The sequence below is a fragment of the Eucalyptus grandis genome, chromosome 10 (genome assembly GCF_016545825.1).
Source record: "Eucalyptus grandis isolate ANBG69807.140 chromosome 10, ASM1654582v1, whole genome shotgun sequence".
Lineage (NCBI taxonomy): Eukaryota > Viridiplantae > Streptophyta > Magnoliopsida > Myrtales > Myrtaceae > Eucalyptus > Eucalyptus grandis.
The window spans coordinates 13,602,281-13,618,492 of NC_052621.1; the positions used below are offsets into that span (position 1 = coordinate 13,602,281).

The 16,212-nt window shown below is 41.2% G+C and overlaps 2 protein-coding genes across 2 annotated transcripts; both read right to left on the minus strand.

Moving 5' to 3' along the window:
* Nucleotides 1–694: 694 nt before the first annotated feature.
* LOC104430505 (peroxidase P7-like) lies at nt 695–6,850 on the minus strand. The gene is made up of 4 exons (XM_010043250.3): nt 6,632–6,850; nt 6,350–6,541; nt 1,312–1,477; nt 695–1,168 (listed from the first exon to the last, which is right to left on the minus strand). Exons 1-4 carry the CDS (start codon nt 6,848–6,850, stop codon nt 777–779), a joined length of 969 nt encoding a protein of 322 aa, XP_010041552.2. The 3' UTR covers nt 695–776.
* A 3,774-nt stretch (nt 6,851–10,624) lies between these two features.
* LOC104423577 (subtilisin-like protease 1) lies at nt 10,625–12,898 on the minus strand. The gene is given in 3 exon segments (XM_010036044.2): nt 10,625–10,795; nt 10,798–10,983; nt 10,985–12,898. Coding segments are annotated over 3 exon segments (2,271 nt in total).
* Between the last annotated feature and the right edge of the window lie 3,314 nt (nt 12,899–16,212).

Consider the following 16,212-nt stretch of genomic DNA (forward strand, 5'->3'; position numbering starts at 1 on the left):
GTCTAATTAATTTGAGACTAGAAGAAATGTTTCCACTTCAACTTTTTGGTGCATGCTTATGTGCATCATTTTCAGGAAAAATACGTGAACAAAGGATCCGGACTATCTGAGCTGCAAGAAGGAGCGCAAGGAATACAAGGACGGTCAATGTGCGGTGACCACATGCGGCGGCACTTTGACGTTCACGTTGTAAACATCAGAACCGACATTGAGTTTGTGCTGTTCGCGGGGGAGTTCGCCACACCATCCATATCGAAGAGATCGAACTCTTTGACAATTGCTGACCCGAACCAACCGCTCTATGGCCATCTCTCCAGCATTGACTCGACCGGGACCTCAGTAAGCCCTCAATTGGCTACCAACCGGTGTGTCGAGCTCGCGTGGGTCGTGTTGCCAACATTTGGCTCTATGGATGTCATGAAAAATGTCAATTATGTCATTAGCAATGAAGTCAGTGGTACCATGCCTGCATGACCCGCTGCGCCTGAGCGTGGGATAACTGTTTGCATAAAACACTCGAAATCAATGCAGACTGCAAATGGTAATCATACACGCTTTATTCTGCAGATGAAAATTACATGGGCTAGCGGAGGCAAGGAACCCCAGGAGGGGCAATATGGAGATGTAATGGACTTGTTCCTTACGATAATTGTCCATGAATTCACAACATTAGGTAGATGACAGAGCACTGACAAATACTTCTATATGCCTTAGTTCTTAAAGTAGCGAGTCGGGGAAGAAATTTTTATTCCCATCAGGTGAAGACAATTATTGTCTTAATTGATCTTCCTACAGTTCTTCCTGACTTCGCCATCTGATCCGGTGAGGGGCAGGATGTCCCCCATCTTGATCATGGCCGCTGCGAAGTCAGAGCTGAAGGTGCTCGGGCTGCTGGCATATGTCCTCACCAGTGAGTCCGTGGAGCCGCCACTGAAGAGCTGCTGGTCGGAGTGAAGCAGTCCTTTGAATTGGAGAAGGTTGGTGTAGTAAGTGTTGTCAAATGCAACGGGAGACTGCAGATCGAGTGGGGCTAGATTGTTGTCCCCCGGGCCAGCTGAGCTTGGGCAGTTCTTCCGCCTTATCTCACCGAAGGAACGGTCCAGGTCGGTCTCATTGTAGATCCGGGCTCTGAAATTTGCACATTTCGCTTGCCCTATCGAATGTGAACCTGTCAAAACAGATATGATAAGTTAGTATATCTTTTTTTTCTTTTTCTTTTTTTCTCCATTTACAATAAAAAAAATAAAAAAAAATGCTTTTTGCATTATTACTCCAGCGACCGTCCGGGATTGTGTTTATGAGTGTACGTACCAGATAAAGCCACCAAGTCTGTCGTGGAGAGGCCAGCACTTTCAAAGCTAGATATTAGGTCGGTAAGGTTTGAGGCTGGAGAGGGAAGGCTACTGTTAGCAGCTGCTTGGCTCGCGGTTCTTGCATCTCTCCTCCCGAGTTTCACGCTCCAGCTTGGCCCTCCAAGCTGTTGAGCCCAATCTGCATCTGAAAAACCATATAGATGCGAAGAACTCTGTGAATGAATGAATAAACCAAGATTGATGGTGCCTTTGATGTATCTGAGTACCCTTTTAAGTCGAGCCAGATCTGCCACAGTTGGTGTCTGTAATTTCTGACACAATAGGTTGGTAGCATAGGCTATGTCGGTCGCGTTAAAGTGAGATATTGAAGAGCACCTACCAAGCTACGATATTCGTAGGATTGGTCGAGCAACGAGTCTTGTTGCATAATGATCTGCTTCAGGACGAGGAGTAGCAATTGGTTTACTTTCGAGACACATGTATGCTCGAGTGAGAAGATCACCGGCATATTTTGTTTGACATAGAAACAAATGATCCGAATTTTTTTGACTTCGATGCCAAGGAAATAATGCAGAGGACCAAGATCTTTCATGTGAAATTTGAGGCTAAGAGACTGAATAAGAACATAAAGTATTTGGAAAGAACTGCCAGTTAAAACAATGTCATCGACATATAAAAGCAGAAGAATAGTATGCTGTTGTTGATGATATATGAATAGAGATGGATCTGTCGAACTGCAAAAGAATCCATATTCAAGTAGAAAGTCACTGAATTTATCAAACCATGCTCGAGGAGCTTGTCGAAGACCATAGAGTGATTTCTTGAGCGAACACACATGATAAGGTTTCGTGAATCTTGAAATCCGGGAGGTTGTTCCATGTAAACTGTTTCATTAAGAGTGCCATGTAAAATGCGTTTTTAACATCAAGTTGATGTATAGGCCACTGTCTCATCTTTGCTATAGACAGAACAATTCGATTGTGGCATGCTTGATTAATTGGACTAAAAGTCTCAAAGTGAAATCTATACCTTCTTCTTGATGGAATCCCTTAGCAACTAGGCGAGCTTTCAATCTATCAAGACTACCATCAGATGCAAGTTTTGTTTTGAAGACCCACTTGCAGCCAATTATATTCATATGATCAGCTCGAGGAACTAAATCCCAAGTTTTGTTATGATATAATGCCTCCATTTCTTCTGTCATTGCTTTATGCCAGCCTTCATGTGCTAATGCAGATTTAATTGTCTTTGGTTCAGAAGGGACCTTATATACAGCAAGACATGCATACCTGGGATTCGGTTTGACAATTCCAGACTTTGATCGTGTCTGTATTGAATGATCAGAGGTAATCCCTTGAGTTGTATGAGAGGTGACTTGATCAGATCCACTGGTCGTATTATTGGATTGTGCTGAACCAGCACCATCTGTGTCTTGGTTCTGTACTGGTGAAGTTTCTGCACCATGTGTATCCATTGTGGAAATTTCCTGTCTTGATTGATCAGTATAAGGAATAAAGTTCTGTTGAGGGCTTTGAGAGTTGATGACACTATTGTTCTTATCGAGTTGCAGATGAGCTGTATATGTATGAGAATCATTATAGAGTATATTTGTTTCTCTATTTGCTGATTCTGTTAACTGAACTTCTTCTGCCCATGTCTGATATAATGTTGTAAGAGGTGCATACTTTGTCAAGCACAACTTAGTGAAAGGGAAAAACTTCTCATCAAACTTTACATTTCTACTGATATATATTCGACCTGTTGAAGGCACAAGACATCTGTAGCCTTTATGATGATCACTATAACCCATGAATACACAGGTGAGGGATCTTGGATCAAACTTATGCTGAGCATAGGGTCGTAAACATGGATAACAAGCACAACCAAATACTCTGAGGTGATCATAGGTTGGCTCTTGGTTATATAGTTTCCTATGTGGTGACTGCATGTCCAATCTCGGTGTTGGAAGAAGATTGATGACATAGTTAGCTGTAATAAACGCATCAACCCAATACTTCAGTGGAATTCTGCCATGATATAACATGGCAAGACCTAATTCAACAATATGCCGATGTTTCCTCTCAGATATCCCGTTCTGTGCTGGTGTATAAGGACAAGAGAGATTTTGTTTTATACCACAGTTTTGCAAATGAGCTTTAAACCTGTGGCTAATAAATTCTCCTCCTCCATCACACTGAAAGACCTTGATCTTTGATTCAAATTGGTTTTCTACTTGCTTTTGAAACATAACAAAGATCTTATAAAAGTCTGACTTCAACTTTAATGGATATATCCAGCTGTATCGAGAGAAATTATCCACAAACAGAACATAGTATTTGAAACTTTGAAATGAAGTCACAGGTGATGGCCCCCATATATCACAATGTATTTTCTGTAGGGGCATGGTTGTTACAGATTCAGAGGATGGAAATGGTAAAGCTGCATTCTTAGCAGTTTGACAACTACTACAAACACTCAACATCTTATTGCTACATTGAATGAGTTTTTGATTCTGCAAATACTTCAAGATATTCAGATTGGTGTGTGCTAGTCTTTGATGCCATGTATCTTCTTCTACTGTTCTGTGTCTCTGAGCTAGAAGGGCTTGTGTTGTTTGTAAATTCACTTGATATAGTCCTTCAGTTTTCCTTCCGAGCAGCAAGGTTGTGTTGGTCCAATTGTCCTTTACATATACACCAAATTTGTCAAAGACAAATGAGCATGGGTAATCGTTTGTTAATTTGGATACTGATAACAGATTTTCTTTATATCGTGGACAATTAGAACATCATTCGAGGCAATAAACTTTCTTCAAGTATGCAACAATGTGTTACCGGTATGTGTAATCGACAAATGTGATCCATCACCAATCATGACAAAGTGTCAAGTCCAAAGTGTATTCGAGGGAGTTTTGAAGCATACCAGATTGGCTGTAATGTGTGCAACTGCACCCGATCTGGATACCACTCGCTGCTTTGGCATCCTCAAGATGTATAGCTGCTAAAGCTGTTGGTATCTCCTCGCCTTGATACGAATTATCAAATCTGTACCAGCAAAGGTGCAAAGCATCATGGCCTGGTTTCTTGCAGATTTGACATTCTAATTTTATGTTGTTAACTGGTTTCTCATCTTGCACATTCTTGGAAAAAGTTAGATTTGAAGGATAAGATTTTATTTCTTGGTATCTCTGTGATGGACCAGCATAGGGACGAAATCGGTGAAACCAGATTCGTAAGAACCGTAATAAGGTTTGGTTCTCGATTCTCTTGCATATAGCCGACATTGCTAAACTCCGTAACCCGAGTTGTCTCCAGATATCTGAATCCACGACCTCTCGTTATTAAGAGAACGTCCTCTTCCATAACCGTGGCCTCCTCTCGTAATTACCTCGTTGAGCAAGAAAGCTTAAATTTTGAGGAATATATCCTCTATCGCAGTTTCTTTGAACCGAGCTTGAGGATATCTTTGCCCAAAGTAAGCCATATTGGGGTTAACTTGTGTTCTAGAGTAGTTCAGCAATCTTGACTCAAACCTTTCTAATTGTGCGATTACCTCATCATACTCCGGTTGAGGTTTTAGACAGTATATTGTTGTTCGAAAATTTTCATACTCAGCTCCTAATCCTTCCAGTACACCAAATAGCTTGGTTATATCATCTACCGGTTTCCCAATAGCATTTAACTGATCACATATTCCCTTGTATTCTCGAAGATAGACTAGAAGATCTCGATCATGTTTTTGACAGCCTTGAAGTTTCCCCCTCAATTCAAACTCTCTTGCTGCTGATTTTTGTGTGAATCGATTCAAGAGTGTCTCACACTTCATAAGATGTTTCTAAGCCAATTATTAAGCCTAGTATATTCTCAGTTACAGCTCCACTTATCCATGAGGATACTAGCTGATCTGTTTTTATCCAGTCAGTATATTCTGGATTTACAACCTCAGCTTCAACACTTCCAACTACATTCTGCAGTATTCGAGTAGGTAGTGTAACATCACCATTAACAAAGCCAAAGAGTTCTTGGCTTTTTAGAAACCTACAGATCTGAGCTTGCCATAAAAGAAAATTGTCTTCGGCAAGTTTTATGGTGACAAAGTTAGAAATATTCACATGTATAGGAAAAGGATACTTCGATGCTCTTATTGCCATTGCTATACTCTTTCAATTATGGACGAATCAAGATAGCAATTTTGTTTATGAAAAGCTAACTGAGTTACCGTGATACAGTAATCTGTATAGCTTCAGATCCTTCTTCCTTGATCAAACAAGTAGCTACTGAGTGAATCCTTTTTGGCTGAGATGATCGTCTGGCTCTGATACCATGTTGAAGATGATGCATTCATACAGAAGATTCAACAATGCCGAAGCTTCTGTTACAGAAGAATTGAAGAACACAGAAATAGGAAAGTATAGATGTATGAATCGAGATTGATCAATGAAAAACTCTGTATATACTCTTCTGTATTTGATCTCAATATACTTCAAGATCTTTACATCAATTGAAAGCAAAGCTCTCTATATTCTCATCACTCTTTCTCTCTCTAGCTTTCTGCAGTAACCAGCAGAATGAATCTCTCAAGAATGATTACAATATTTTCCTCTCTTCTCTCTTTCTCATTACGAAGCTATATAGGGAAGATGAAGACTTAACAGAACCAACTAACTTCTGTTTTTACTTTATAACTAACCAACGACTTTATGTATCTTCATAGAGGTAATCCGAATCCGAATCCACAATCCTTGTGTATCCTCTTTGACTGCTTTTCCATCGTTGATCATCAACTTCATTACTCTTCATCTTAGCCATTCATTTCTACTGATTTTCTTCTTGCTTTATCAGCCTTCGCAGCATCCTCTGTTTTAATATCAGCAACAGTTTCAGCAGCACCATCTGCTGTACCAGCACCATCTGCTCTCTGGTGATATATGTTCTTAACACAAGCTGCAAATTTTACACAATCTTAGTTAGAGCAAATTCGTGAGTAGTACTTGTATGGGGTAGTGATTTTTTTTTAAAGGGATTGGGAGGGCTTACCAAGACGACGGAGTCACGAGCGGTGATGGCCAACAAGTCAGCGCAAGAAACAACACCGGGGCACACTTTCTCCACAGCAGACTTGACATCGTCTATGACCTCAAATCCTCTGGCAGAGTTTCGGTTTGGAGCTGCGTTCTTTTCACCAGTGAACGTTGGTGTGTCGTCGAGAAGAACCGATCCATCGCAGCCCTGTGGCAATAGACGAAAGACAAGAAATTAATTTCTAGGATATGTGTGAAGACAATGAAAGAAAGATAAAGTCAATTTAAGGTAGCTTACATTCACAAAGCAATCGTGGAAGAACAGGCGGAGGAGGGAGGCTCCTATTCCAGGTTCCTTGCTAACAGCGGATTCCACCTGGGATTTGACCCCGGTGAAGGCGTCGGGACACGATTTTGAATAAAAATCAGGGGAGAGCTGGGCATCGGAGCACCCCATTAGGAGAAGCAAGGTGCAAGACAAAGTGAAAAGGGCCACAAAACATGATGATGGTGCCATTGGCAATGTCACAATACAAGCCAGAGAAGTGTGAAGGATTTTTGCGTGGATGACGGTTGACCGCATCGGGGTTTCATATAGTAGAGAGCTAGAGAGACCCACGAGATTGTCCATGGACAGGCAGGCAAAATTGAGTTCCTCCTCATCAAGAAGTAGAGGTTTTCCATCTACGTCTCTTTCCGGGGAGGACAAAAACGGTGGTTGCTCTGTACAAGCGAACCCCATTAATGGATGATCGACTCCGGATGGTCATTACTGGATTAAGAAGCGCAAAACGGGAGTCGAAGAGTTTTGTCTACTAATTAAGCGACATGGCAACATTAGGATCGGATGTTTAGCCCAATTAGACCCGTACACTGTTGATGAACTTCTTCAAATAGCCAAGGTAATCTCGACAAGACAATTTCATTTGTTTTTACGACGAACGACAAAATATAGAAGAAGAGAGACAAAGGGAATATAAAGTTCGTGCGTATCCGAATCAGCACAATCGTGAGTTGATGACGGTGGCTGACTAATCAAACTCTGTAACATTATCTTTGTCCGTAGATTTTTCTTTGCTCTGTCGGTGTTTGTTCGTGCGGTTGTATTACATGGGTGTTATGTGCACCCTTGACCTGCGAGAAGACTTCATTGAGTTACTATGGGCTAGTTTTTCAATCACTGTCGATGTCGAGCTAGATCGGACGAAGCCCTCGATAGTCAGGACCTCTCTTTCCGTTTCTTTGCAAATTATGAGGTCAATCATAAAAATCTCTTTCTATTGAAATTGTTATCCAAGGCAGGTTTATTAGGTTTTTCTATTTTCATGTACATGTTTGCCTTTGGTCTCTATATTTTGACTTCATTAACCGAGAGAATGATCTTTGGCCACAGGAACTTGCGGGCACGGCACTATGCAAATTGGTTTTCAGTACCAATAGATCTTCCTGCGAGTAAAGTTTGGTGACATGCTCATGCGCCCTCGTGATTCGACTTGAGCTCAAGGCACGCACTATTCAAGGCTGGTCCTGCCTGATACCATCGCGACTCGACGCGATTGACTGGATTTATTCTGTTTGTTGAATGGTCATAAAAGAAAGTAAAAGGAGAATTTTTGCATCTTAAGAATTGTAAAGTAGGTTTTCAGGCTTCGAAAGCCCTGGGGAACCACCCTGTTCGCATCCCCATAGACCTTAGCAGAGGAACTCGAAGTGCTCGATTTCACCGATGCCAAAAGTAGCAAGACGTGCATTTAGACAGCGTCAGTTTTCAATAGAAAAACAACATATGACATGTATGATTCAATGACTCTTTTTACATAGTGCGGAGGATTACATGGCCCATATGTATTTAGACAAACGAATGGATGTTGCTGAGTTGGCTTGAAATGAATGACCACTGTACGTTAATCTGTCGGCAGGTTTCAGCTTGCTCGACCCTGCAGCAGCTTGACTTGGTGTTATTCTTAAGTCCGAACAGCGGCTTCCGACTCTGCTTCTCTCTAAAAAAAAAGTCTACGCTTTTGGGAGTGAAATTTACTACAGGCTTATTTTGTATATTGGACAATTGCTACGGCCCTTGAGGATATGTCTAATGGACGCCACTCCATCGCAGTTATTAAGTCAAAATGATCCAGTTTATATTCACAATCACGTTGAGCATTAAAAAAGAAAAGAGAAAAATCAATTCTTTGATCATGTGTTTGCAAAAGAATATATATAGATATATATATATATATATATATATATATATATATATATATATATGTATATTGACTATTAAAAAATCATTCAATTTTTAAATCATGTGTTTGCACCCAGATAGAGAGAGACTAGTGGGGATATTGAATCAATCAGTGCAAAAACATATTATGCGGATAGTGTATATGATGTGTCAAAAATTCGATGTGTCTTTATGGAGAGAGAGAGAGAGAGATTTTTTTTTTTTTTTATTACTTCGAGAATGTCTTCTAGTATTTGGTACTTAGTGTTTATTTGTTAACATACAAGAGAATATTATATAATATTCTATTATTGGAATTTTTACTCAACATTGGTTGTCTAACCACGATCGGTTACAGATCAAGAGGGAGCGGTATAGATTGCTTCAACTTCATTACAGATAGAAAGGAGTGATGCATTCTTAAATTTCTCTATCTTGTTCTTTTACATTCTTTGAGCTTGGTCCATAGGAAGATTATGATATTGACTGCATGCACCTTTCTACGCAAGAGGTGAATATTTTTCACGGAAGACTAATAGTGTTGCTTACACAATCTTATGAAGACTCTTCAACGACTTGTTGGGTTTGAGCCTAACCTTTCCTTTATCCAGCCTTTATAGGCAAGACTAAATCCACCTTCCCAAATTGAAGAAAGGTACACAACCTCCTGTGAGAACAAAGATTCATAATAATACTTTTTTCTTTTTATTGCCTAGCTCCGAGTGGTCGCATTTGAAACTTCACGCTTCTTAACGTGCACCCCAATTGTTTTACCATTTATCCAAGGAGTTAGTCGTTGGTTAACACGATTTAAGATTACTGTAGAAGCCAGACTGAGGCAAATGCGTTGGTATGTAGCATGAGCTTAGAACTAATATATATGAAAGAGGAGTTCTTATTTATTAAACCTTATCCTCTTGTCCATTCCCTCTGGTTAATTGAACTTGAGACATTTCACAAAAAGAGCTCTTATTTATAAATATGTAGAAATAAATTAAACATATTCGATAATACTTTACATAATAAATTTTATTGTGAAAATGGGTGCTGTGGTGTATATTATATCTTGTCAAATACCTCCAAAGTTGTAGCTAAGAAGTTGCCTCACCCATACCCAATATTAAAATTTACCAATTACTAAAGCCACAAGTTACATATCTTTTCAGTGCATTTGAACCGCGGAGACATAAAATTGGCTCTAAATTTATCAAATTGTATCGAGTCAATTTGTTTACTTAAATATGTCTAAAAGTGTCATAGATGGATTTAAAAAATACAATGTACATGACACATTTATTATTCATGCGGAGACAAGTTGATCCAATTATAATACAAACACATTGAATCTTATAATGAACACATTTAATTAGGTGGTTGTACTGAAATTTATCAAATCTACATAGGAAGAATTGTGCTAAATTTTTCATATGACGAGGATAACCATCCAAAGTTTTGTAGTCCTCCGTAGTAGTGTCCAAAAATTAAAGTTTGATCCAATTTCCCATGATAGAAAGAAAAACTAGGTTAATCCTCATGAAGAAATAGTTAAACCATGGGATAATGACACAAATAGTCTCTGAATGTTTGCCAAATGTGCAATGTAGTCTTTGAACTTTTAGTTTTTTTTTAATACGGTCCCTACACTTTAGCCTAACTTTAAATATGGTCCCTTAACTTTTAATTTGTTCAATGTAATCCTAAACTTTTGGTACATATTTAATGTAATCCTTGAACTATATCAAAATATTCAATGTACCAAAAGTTGAGAGATCATATTAAACATTGGGTTAAAGTTTAGGGATCACATTAAACAAATTAAAAGTTTAGGGAGCACATTGCACATTCAACGTAAATTTAGGGATCATTTGCGTCAATTTAACAATTTCCCTTAAATCATGGATCAAAATAAATAAGAGGTGAACAATGGCAATGTTCTCAAAGGCAAATTCAAGTCTGAAATGGGTCATTGCCCTCTAGATTATTCAAGACGCAAACATAGAGAGAAAAAATAATCACCATCTTTATCGACTTCATGTTTTGAACCACAAAAACCGCAGACTCTGCCTGTGGTCACTCAAACACAATAGCTATAGGGGTCCGAACCGAATGCCGAGCAGAGACCCACGTGATTGCCCCCTGAGCATACGGCGACGGCGCTTTCGAGTCAACTTCCCTCGTAAAGTCAACCCGGTAACTCGCTGTCTGGTTCGCCTCTGTGAACACGAGTTCACGCGGGTACACGCCAATGAGACCGGACCCTTGATCGGGTCGACGACTGACTGGTAACGCGACTTTGCGGGTCCGACGTTTTTCACCGTCCTTGTCACACTCACGTTCGTCACCGAAGGCTTGAAGCTCACGGTGATCGATGGATAGTTGAGCTGGTAATCAGGTATGCTCCCTATGCTCGAGCAGTTGACTTTTTTTTTTAACTATAACCTCGATTTGGGACTCGTTGGAGATGAGCCCACAAAGGTAAGGGATGTAATCTTGCGGTCCATCGTCGTAAACGAGACCCGGGTCGACGGCCTTCGATGGGTTGATGTGTCCTGCGCCTGTGGCGAAAATGTCCGCTGGATGGAGTGTCTCGTCCACGATGGGTCGGCCCTCCATGTTGAAGGTGGTGGAAGTGGTCATGATGGCGGACTTGATGGCTTCTGGCGACCAATTGGGGTGCGTGCTCTTGAGCAGCGCCGCCACACCACTGAGGTGGGGGCAGGACATGGAGGTCCCGGAGATCACGTTGAATAAGTTCGTAGAATTGTCTAAAGGAAATGGCCAACCAGCGAGAATGTTCAGGCCCGGGCCGATGATGTCTGGTTTGAGGATGCCTGGGCTTTGGCGGTTGGGGCCGCGGGAAGAGAATGATGCTACAGCCGGGGCGACCGATCTCCTGATGATGTGCGTGCCTTTGAATAGGATCGTGGCCATTGGTGTTGACGCTGTGTTAAAGTATCTCTTGATCTCTCTCCCCGCGACATAGCTCACTTCCACCGCGGGTAGGACATGCGCATCAGCCAGTGTGGTGTATCCGTCAGTGGGACCGTTCACGAGGATCATGGCCACACCACCTCTATCCTTGACCTCTTGACCTGCTACGACTGGCTCAGTACTTCCTAAGTCGCACACAACCACTTTCCCTCGAATGTCCGAGCGAAACCTTAGTGATCCTTTACCGCAGTCCTGGATGCGATCATCTATTTCTGGATAAATTAGGGGAAGTAGTGCCGGATGGAAGTTGTGCGGTTGGTACAAGGTCTCCCCATCGAACTCTAGCCCATTCCCCAGCCGCGCTGTGGCCTCTATGCTACGGTCGATGCTGCTCGCACCCACAGTGAGAATCCACGGAGCCTCGTTTGACAATGAGGTGTTGTATGGCCCTGAATTCCCCGCGGAGCAGCTGACGAAGATGCCCTTTTGGGTGGCGGCAAATGCACCCTGCGCAATCCAGTCTTTGAAGAACGGTTTGGAATTTCCTCCTAAAGAGACGGAAAGCACATCGACACCGTCCTCGATGGCGGCGTCGAACCCAGCCAATATACTGCTTGCAGGGCAACCGTCATCTACGCAAACCTTGTACATTGCCAAATGTGCAAGAGGCGCCATGCCTACGGCCGTGCCTTTTGCATTACCGAGCGCGCTGGCATCCCTCACAAAAGCACCGGCAGCTGTGCTGGAAGTGTGCGTGCCATGCCCAGTATCATCATATGGTGGAACGGCCTGCGTGGCGTTGATCGGGTTGATGAAAGACCTCGCACCGATGAGCTTGTTGTTGCAGGACGTGCCGTTGAAGTCACACCTCCCCTTCCATTTGGCTGGGGGTGGAGGCACCCCCTCGTCGTTGAAGGAAGGGTGCTCCGGGAAAACCCCTGAGTCCAGTAGTCCGATGATCACGCCCTTACCAAAGTTCGAGTCCTTCCAGAAGCCGACTCCTTGGTGCAATCCCAGGAAGTCGGGGGTGCGAGTTGTGTGTAGAGAAAGCACCTCCTCCGGGTGTACCTGCAAAACACCGTCCTTCTCCTGAACGGCTTTAGCTTCCTCGGCGGTCAATTTGGCTGCGAACCCGGATAGCGCATGCTGGTACGAGTGAACCATTCTTTGCTCTTGGTTAGAGCTGGCTGCTGTGGTGGGTAAAAAGGACCGATACAAAGAATCGAGATCCTCTACGGTAGCGAAATGTTTGTCCGTCGGCTTTCGTACTTGGATAATGTAAGTTGACAATGAGCTCCTTGTATCAGCTACTGCCATAGCAGCATTAGCTGGGGAAATGCTTAGAATGTAAATGATACCGAGAATTAAAATTATCAAGGTGGTCGGAGACAATTTGCATTTCTGATCTTCCATCTCAAATTTGAAGAAGAAACAGTACCTTTTGTTTCCGAGTTCTGTGTCGATAGTATATAGGAGAAGCAAAATGAAGAAATGCATTGTTCTCATGACCCTCCGGAAGCCAATATTGGTACTTTTTCTCTTTTGGAAGAAAACTATCCTTAGAAAGAAAACTATCCGTGGTGATTTTTATTTCTTAACATGCATATGCATGTCCATGTTAGAATTGCATAAGATCTGTTATAATCCTCAAGGACAAAGGGCACCTTCCATAAAAATTTAAGATAGAGTAGACTAGTGTATCGAAGGAAATATAAACATGCAGCAAATCCTAAATAAATTATTTTCCTCAAATGAGCTTCTGAGCAATAAGAAACAAAGTAAATAAGGAAAAGAGAAGAAAAGGAAAAAAAATTCTAAAAATATTAAAATACTATTGCAAATTACCCGCATTAGTGTTGATTGTGCCATGTGAGATGTCTAGCATTCATATTAGCAATTTTCGACTAAAATTAATCGGATTGAGTAAATTGACAATACTTGAAAAGGTTTATGACTTAATTAGCAAAATTAAAGATTTAAGACTGAATTGATAAAAGTACAATAAATTTAGAACATATTGGACAATTTTCCCTCCAACAAGTTGCTTGTCCAAGTTGGTCCATTGCTCAAATTTCTATTTATTCTCACTCGATCATTATTTTGTACCTATCTTAATTTGCATACTTGATATTATCACCACCGAGTTTGATGTAAAATAGTAGGGAAACGTGTTAAAAAAAGTCATAAGCCTTTTTGTGCAAATTTAGTCATAAACTTTTATATTTTGTGCCAATTTAGTCATTTTTGGACAATTTTGGCTAGATTTTGCTAAATGGATGTCGACCAGTTAATGTGGCTTGATCGGCGTTGACGTAGATAAATTTTAATAATATTTTGATATTTTAGATTTTTTTATTATTTTTTTTCTTCTCCTTTTTCTTCCAGTCGCTCGCTGGACCTTAGGGATTGACTTGAGGCGACAATTGTTGAGGTTGACCTCGCCAGCCATTGGCAAGCCTCATTGACCACCTCACCAATGGCCTTGAGGGTGGCCTCGCATTGGCTAGCGAGCCTCACCCTTGCCGGTGCCGCCTAGGCTGCGATCTGACAAGGGTGAGCCTTGCCACCCACCTTGCGGCCACTGGTGAGGTGGCCGGCAAGGTTGGCCTTGACCTTGTCGAACTAGAGGAATGAGGAGAGAAGCAAAAAAGAAAAAGAATAATTTTTTTAAAATAATAAAAAAATATTTAAAATATTAAAATATTATTAAAAATTGTCCATGTTAGCACCGATCAAGTCATGTTAGCCGCTTGATACCCAATCAGCAAAATCCGATTGAAATTGACTGAGAATGACTGAATCGGCACTAAGTAAAAAGATTTATGACTAAATTGGCATTAAAAAAATTATGACGAAATTGGCATAAATGCAAAAGGTTTTTTGAACACTTCTCCCTAAAATAGTATGCTCTAGCGATGAAATACAAAAATGCGAATGCACAATATTGATATTTGGTTTAGGGATTGGGTCGATTCCTAATTTTTTATGTAGTGAATGATTCGGCGAGTCAAAATTTAAGTATCAACAATTTATTAATTAACTTCAACAACGCCAAATAATCCTAGGAGCATCTAGAGGATGAGTTCATTTGTTTATTATCTAGCCAAAATGCATTTATTGCATGCTCTATGCATTCATATTAACGCTATTCAAATTACTTGACTTTGGTGCCGTCCAATGGCTCTTTTCAACGTGCAAAATGCCACAGCGAAAGAAGATGCACAAGCTGGTCCATTCAAAATGACATCAACCATGAACACAAAATCATCAATAGGTTGCTAGCTACTAGAAGCAGCTAATCCAGTTGGCATTGGATAGAATTAACAAATCTAAGCTCCGGACCGAACTTTTGGAAGTAAGAAAACTCACTCCTAGTTAATACATTCCTGAAGAAGTGATGAACTATTGGCAACTCTACATATGTCAACGTCAAGAAACATGGTACCCTCTTCATTATTTGTTATTCTTTAAGGTAAATAATATCCTCCTCTATAAAAAGCGTATATACTTAATATACTTCCATAGGTATGAGATCCTAAACATTCAACTTACACTTCGACACTTCAAACGCATCCCCTCCATCTCTCTCTCTCTCTCTCTCTCTCTCTCTCTCTCTCTCTATTGAATCATACCTCTCTTTCTTGTAAGATACAAAGAAGGGACAAATATGCCACGACTGGGGTGGAGTATCATCTTGAGACCAGCTCTCCATGAAACATTATTGGCACTCCAAATTCATCTGAATAAACCGAAGTGGCACATACTAAGCTGTCTGTAAGAATTCAAACTCCTGATTATGAAGGTATCCTAAAATGTGACTATATGATTTTATAGCCTCGCTCCGTACCAGTGGCAAAGGCAGTGTCGGGTGATGTGGACTCGGGCAATTTGGACGCCATCTTCCATGTCGGAGACATAAGCTACGCCCCCGGCTTCTTAGTGGAGTGGAATTTCTTCCTCCACTCATCAGCCCTGTTGCTCCCCGAGTTTCCCACATGTCTGCAATCAGAAGCCATGAAAGGTAACTATCTCGGGTTGATATGCGTCCCTTCCAGTGCAATAAACAGCTGAACCAACATAATTAGCAGCATGAGTCGAAGATGATTTCTAATTTTCTTTCATATGAAGAGATTACAGGGCCCCGGATCCATGTACTTAACTCTGGACTCCAGTGGGGAATGCGGCGTTGCCTATGAGACATTGTATGCCAACCCCAGTGAAGTACAAGCCATGGTATTCCATAGAACAAGCCAGTGTTCATTTTACCGTGATTTCAACCAAACACGACTGGTCCGAGAATTCAGATCAGGTAAGGGCAATCAAGTTGAACACTTCTGGTATCACATTTTCATGTCAATGAGCTGACATTTTTATGTCATAAGAATGTCATGTTGTCAGTATCAATGGATGAGAGGGAACATGGCTTCAATCGACTGATCTAAAACTCCTTGGTTAGTTTTCACGGGGAAAGTACATTTGCTTCTCGATGATTGCGAGTTTCACTAATTGATTTTGCGTACTCTCAAACTAAAAACTTCTCAAGACAACAGAGATCAAGTGTAGCGGTTGGCGCCTGCAGGCACAGGCCCAGCCCATGTACATTTCTGGTTCCGAAGGAGGTGATGACCATAGGTTTCTTGATGCTGTAGAGCCCTTGCTATTGGACAACAAGGCAACCTTCTGCTTCTTAATTCCATTCGGATGTCGAATGATTTGCTGATCTGTAC

What these genes read in the sequence shown, in the direction of transcription:
- LOC104430505 (XM_010043250.3), bottom strand. Translation starts at nt 6,850, where the DNA reads ATGGCACCATCATCATGTTTTGTGGCCCTTTTCACTTTGTCTTGCACC. An exon ending in TCCACGATTGCTTTGTGAAT is followed by an intron (nt 6,542 to 6,631) that starts GTAAGCTACCTT and finishes CTATTGCCACAG; the next exon opens with GGCTGCGATGGATCGGTTCT. An exon ending in AGACTTGGTGGCTTTATCTG is followed by an intron (nt 1,169 to 1,311) that starts GTACGTACACTC and finishes CTGTTTTGACAG; the next exon opens with GTTCACATTCGATAGGGCAA.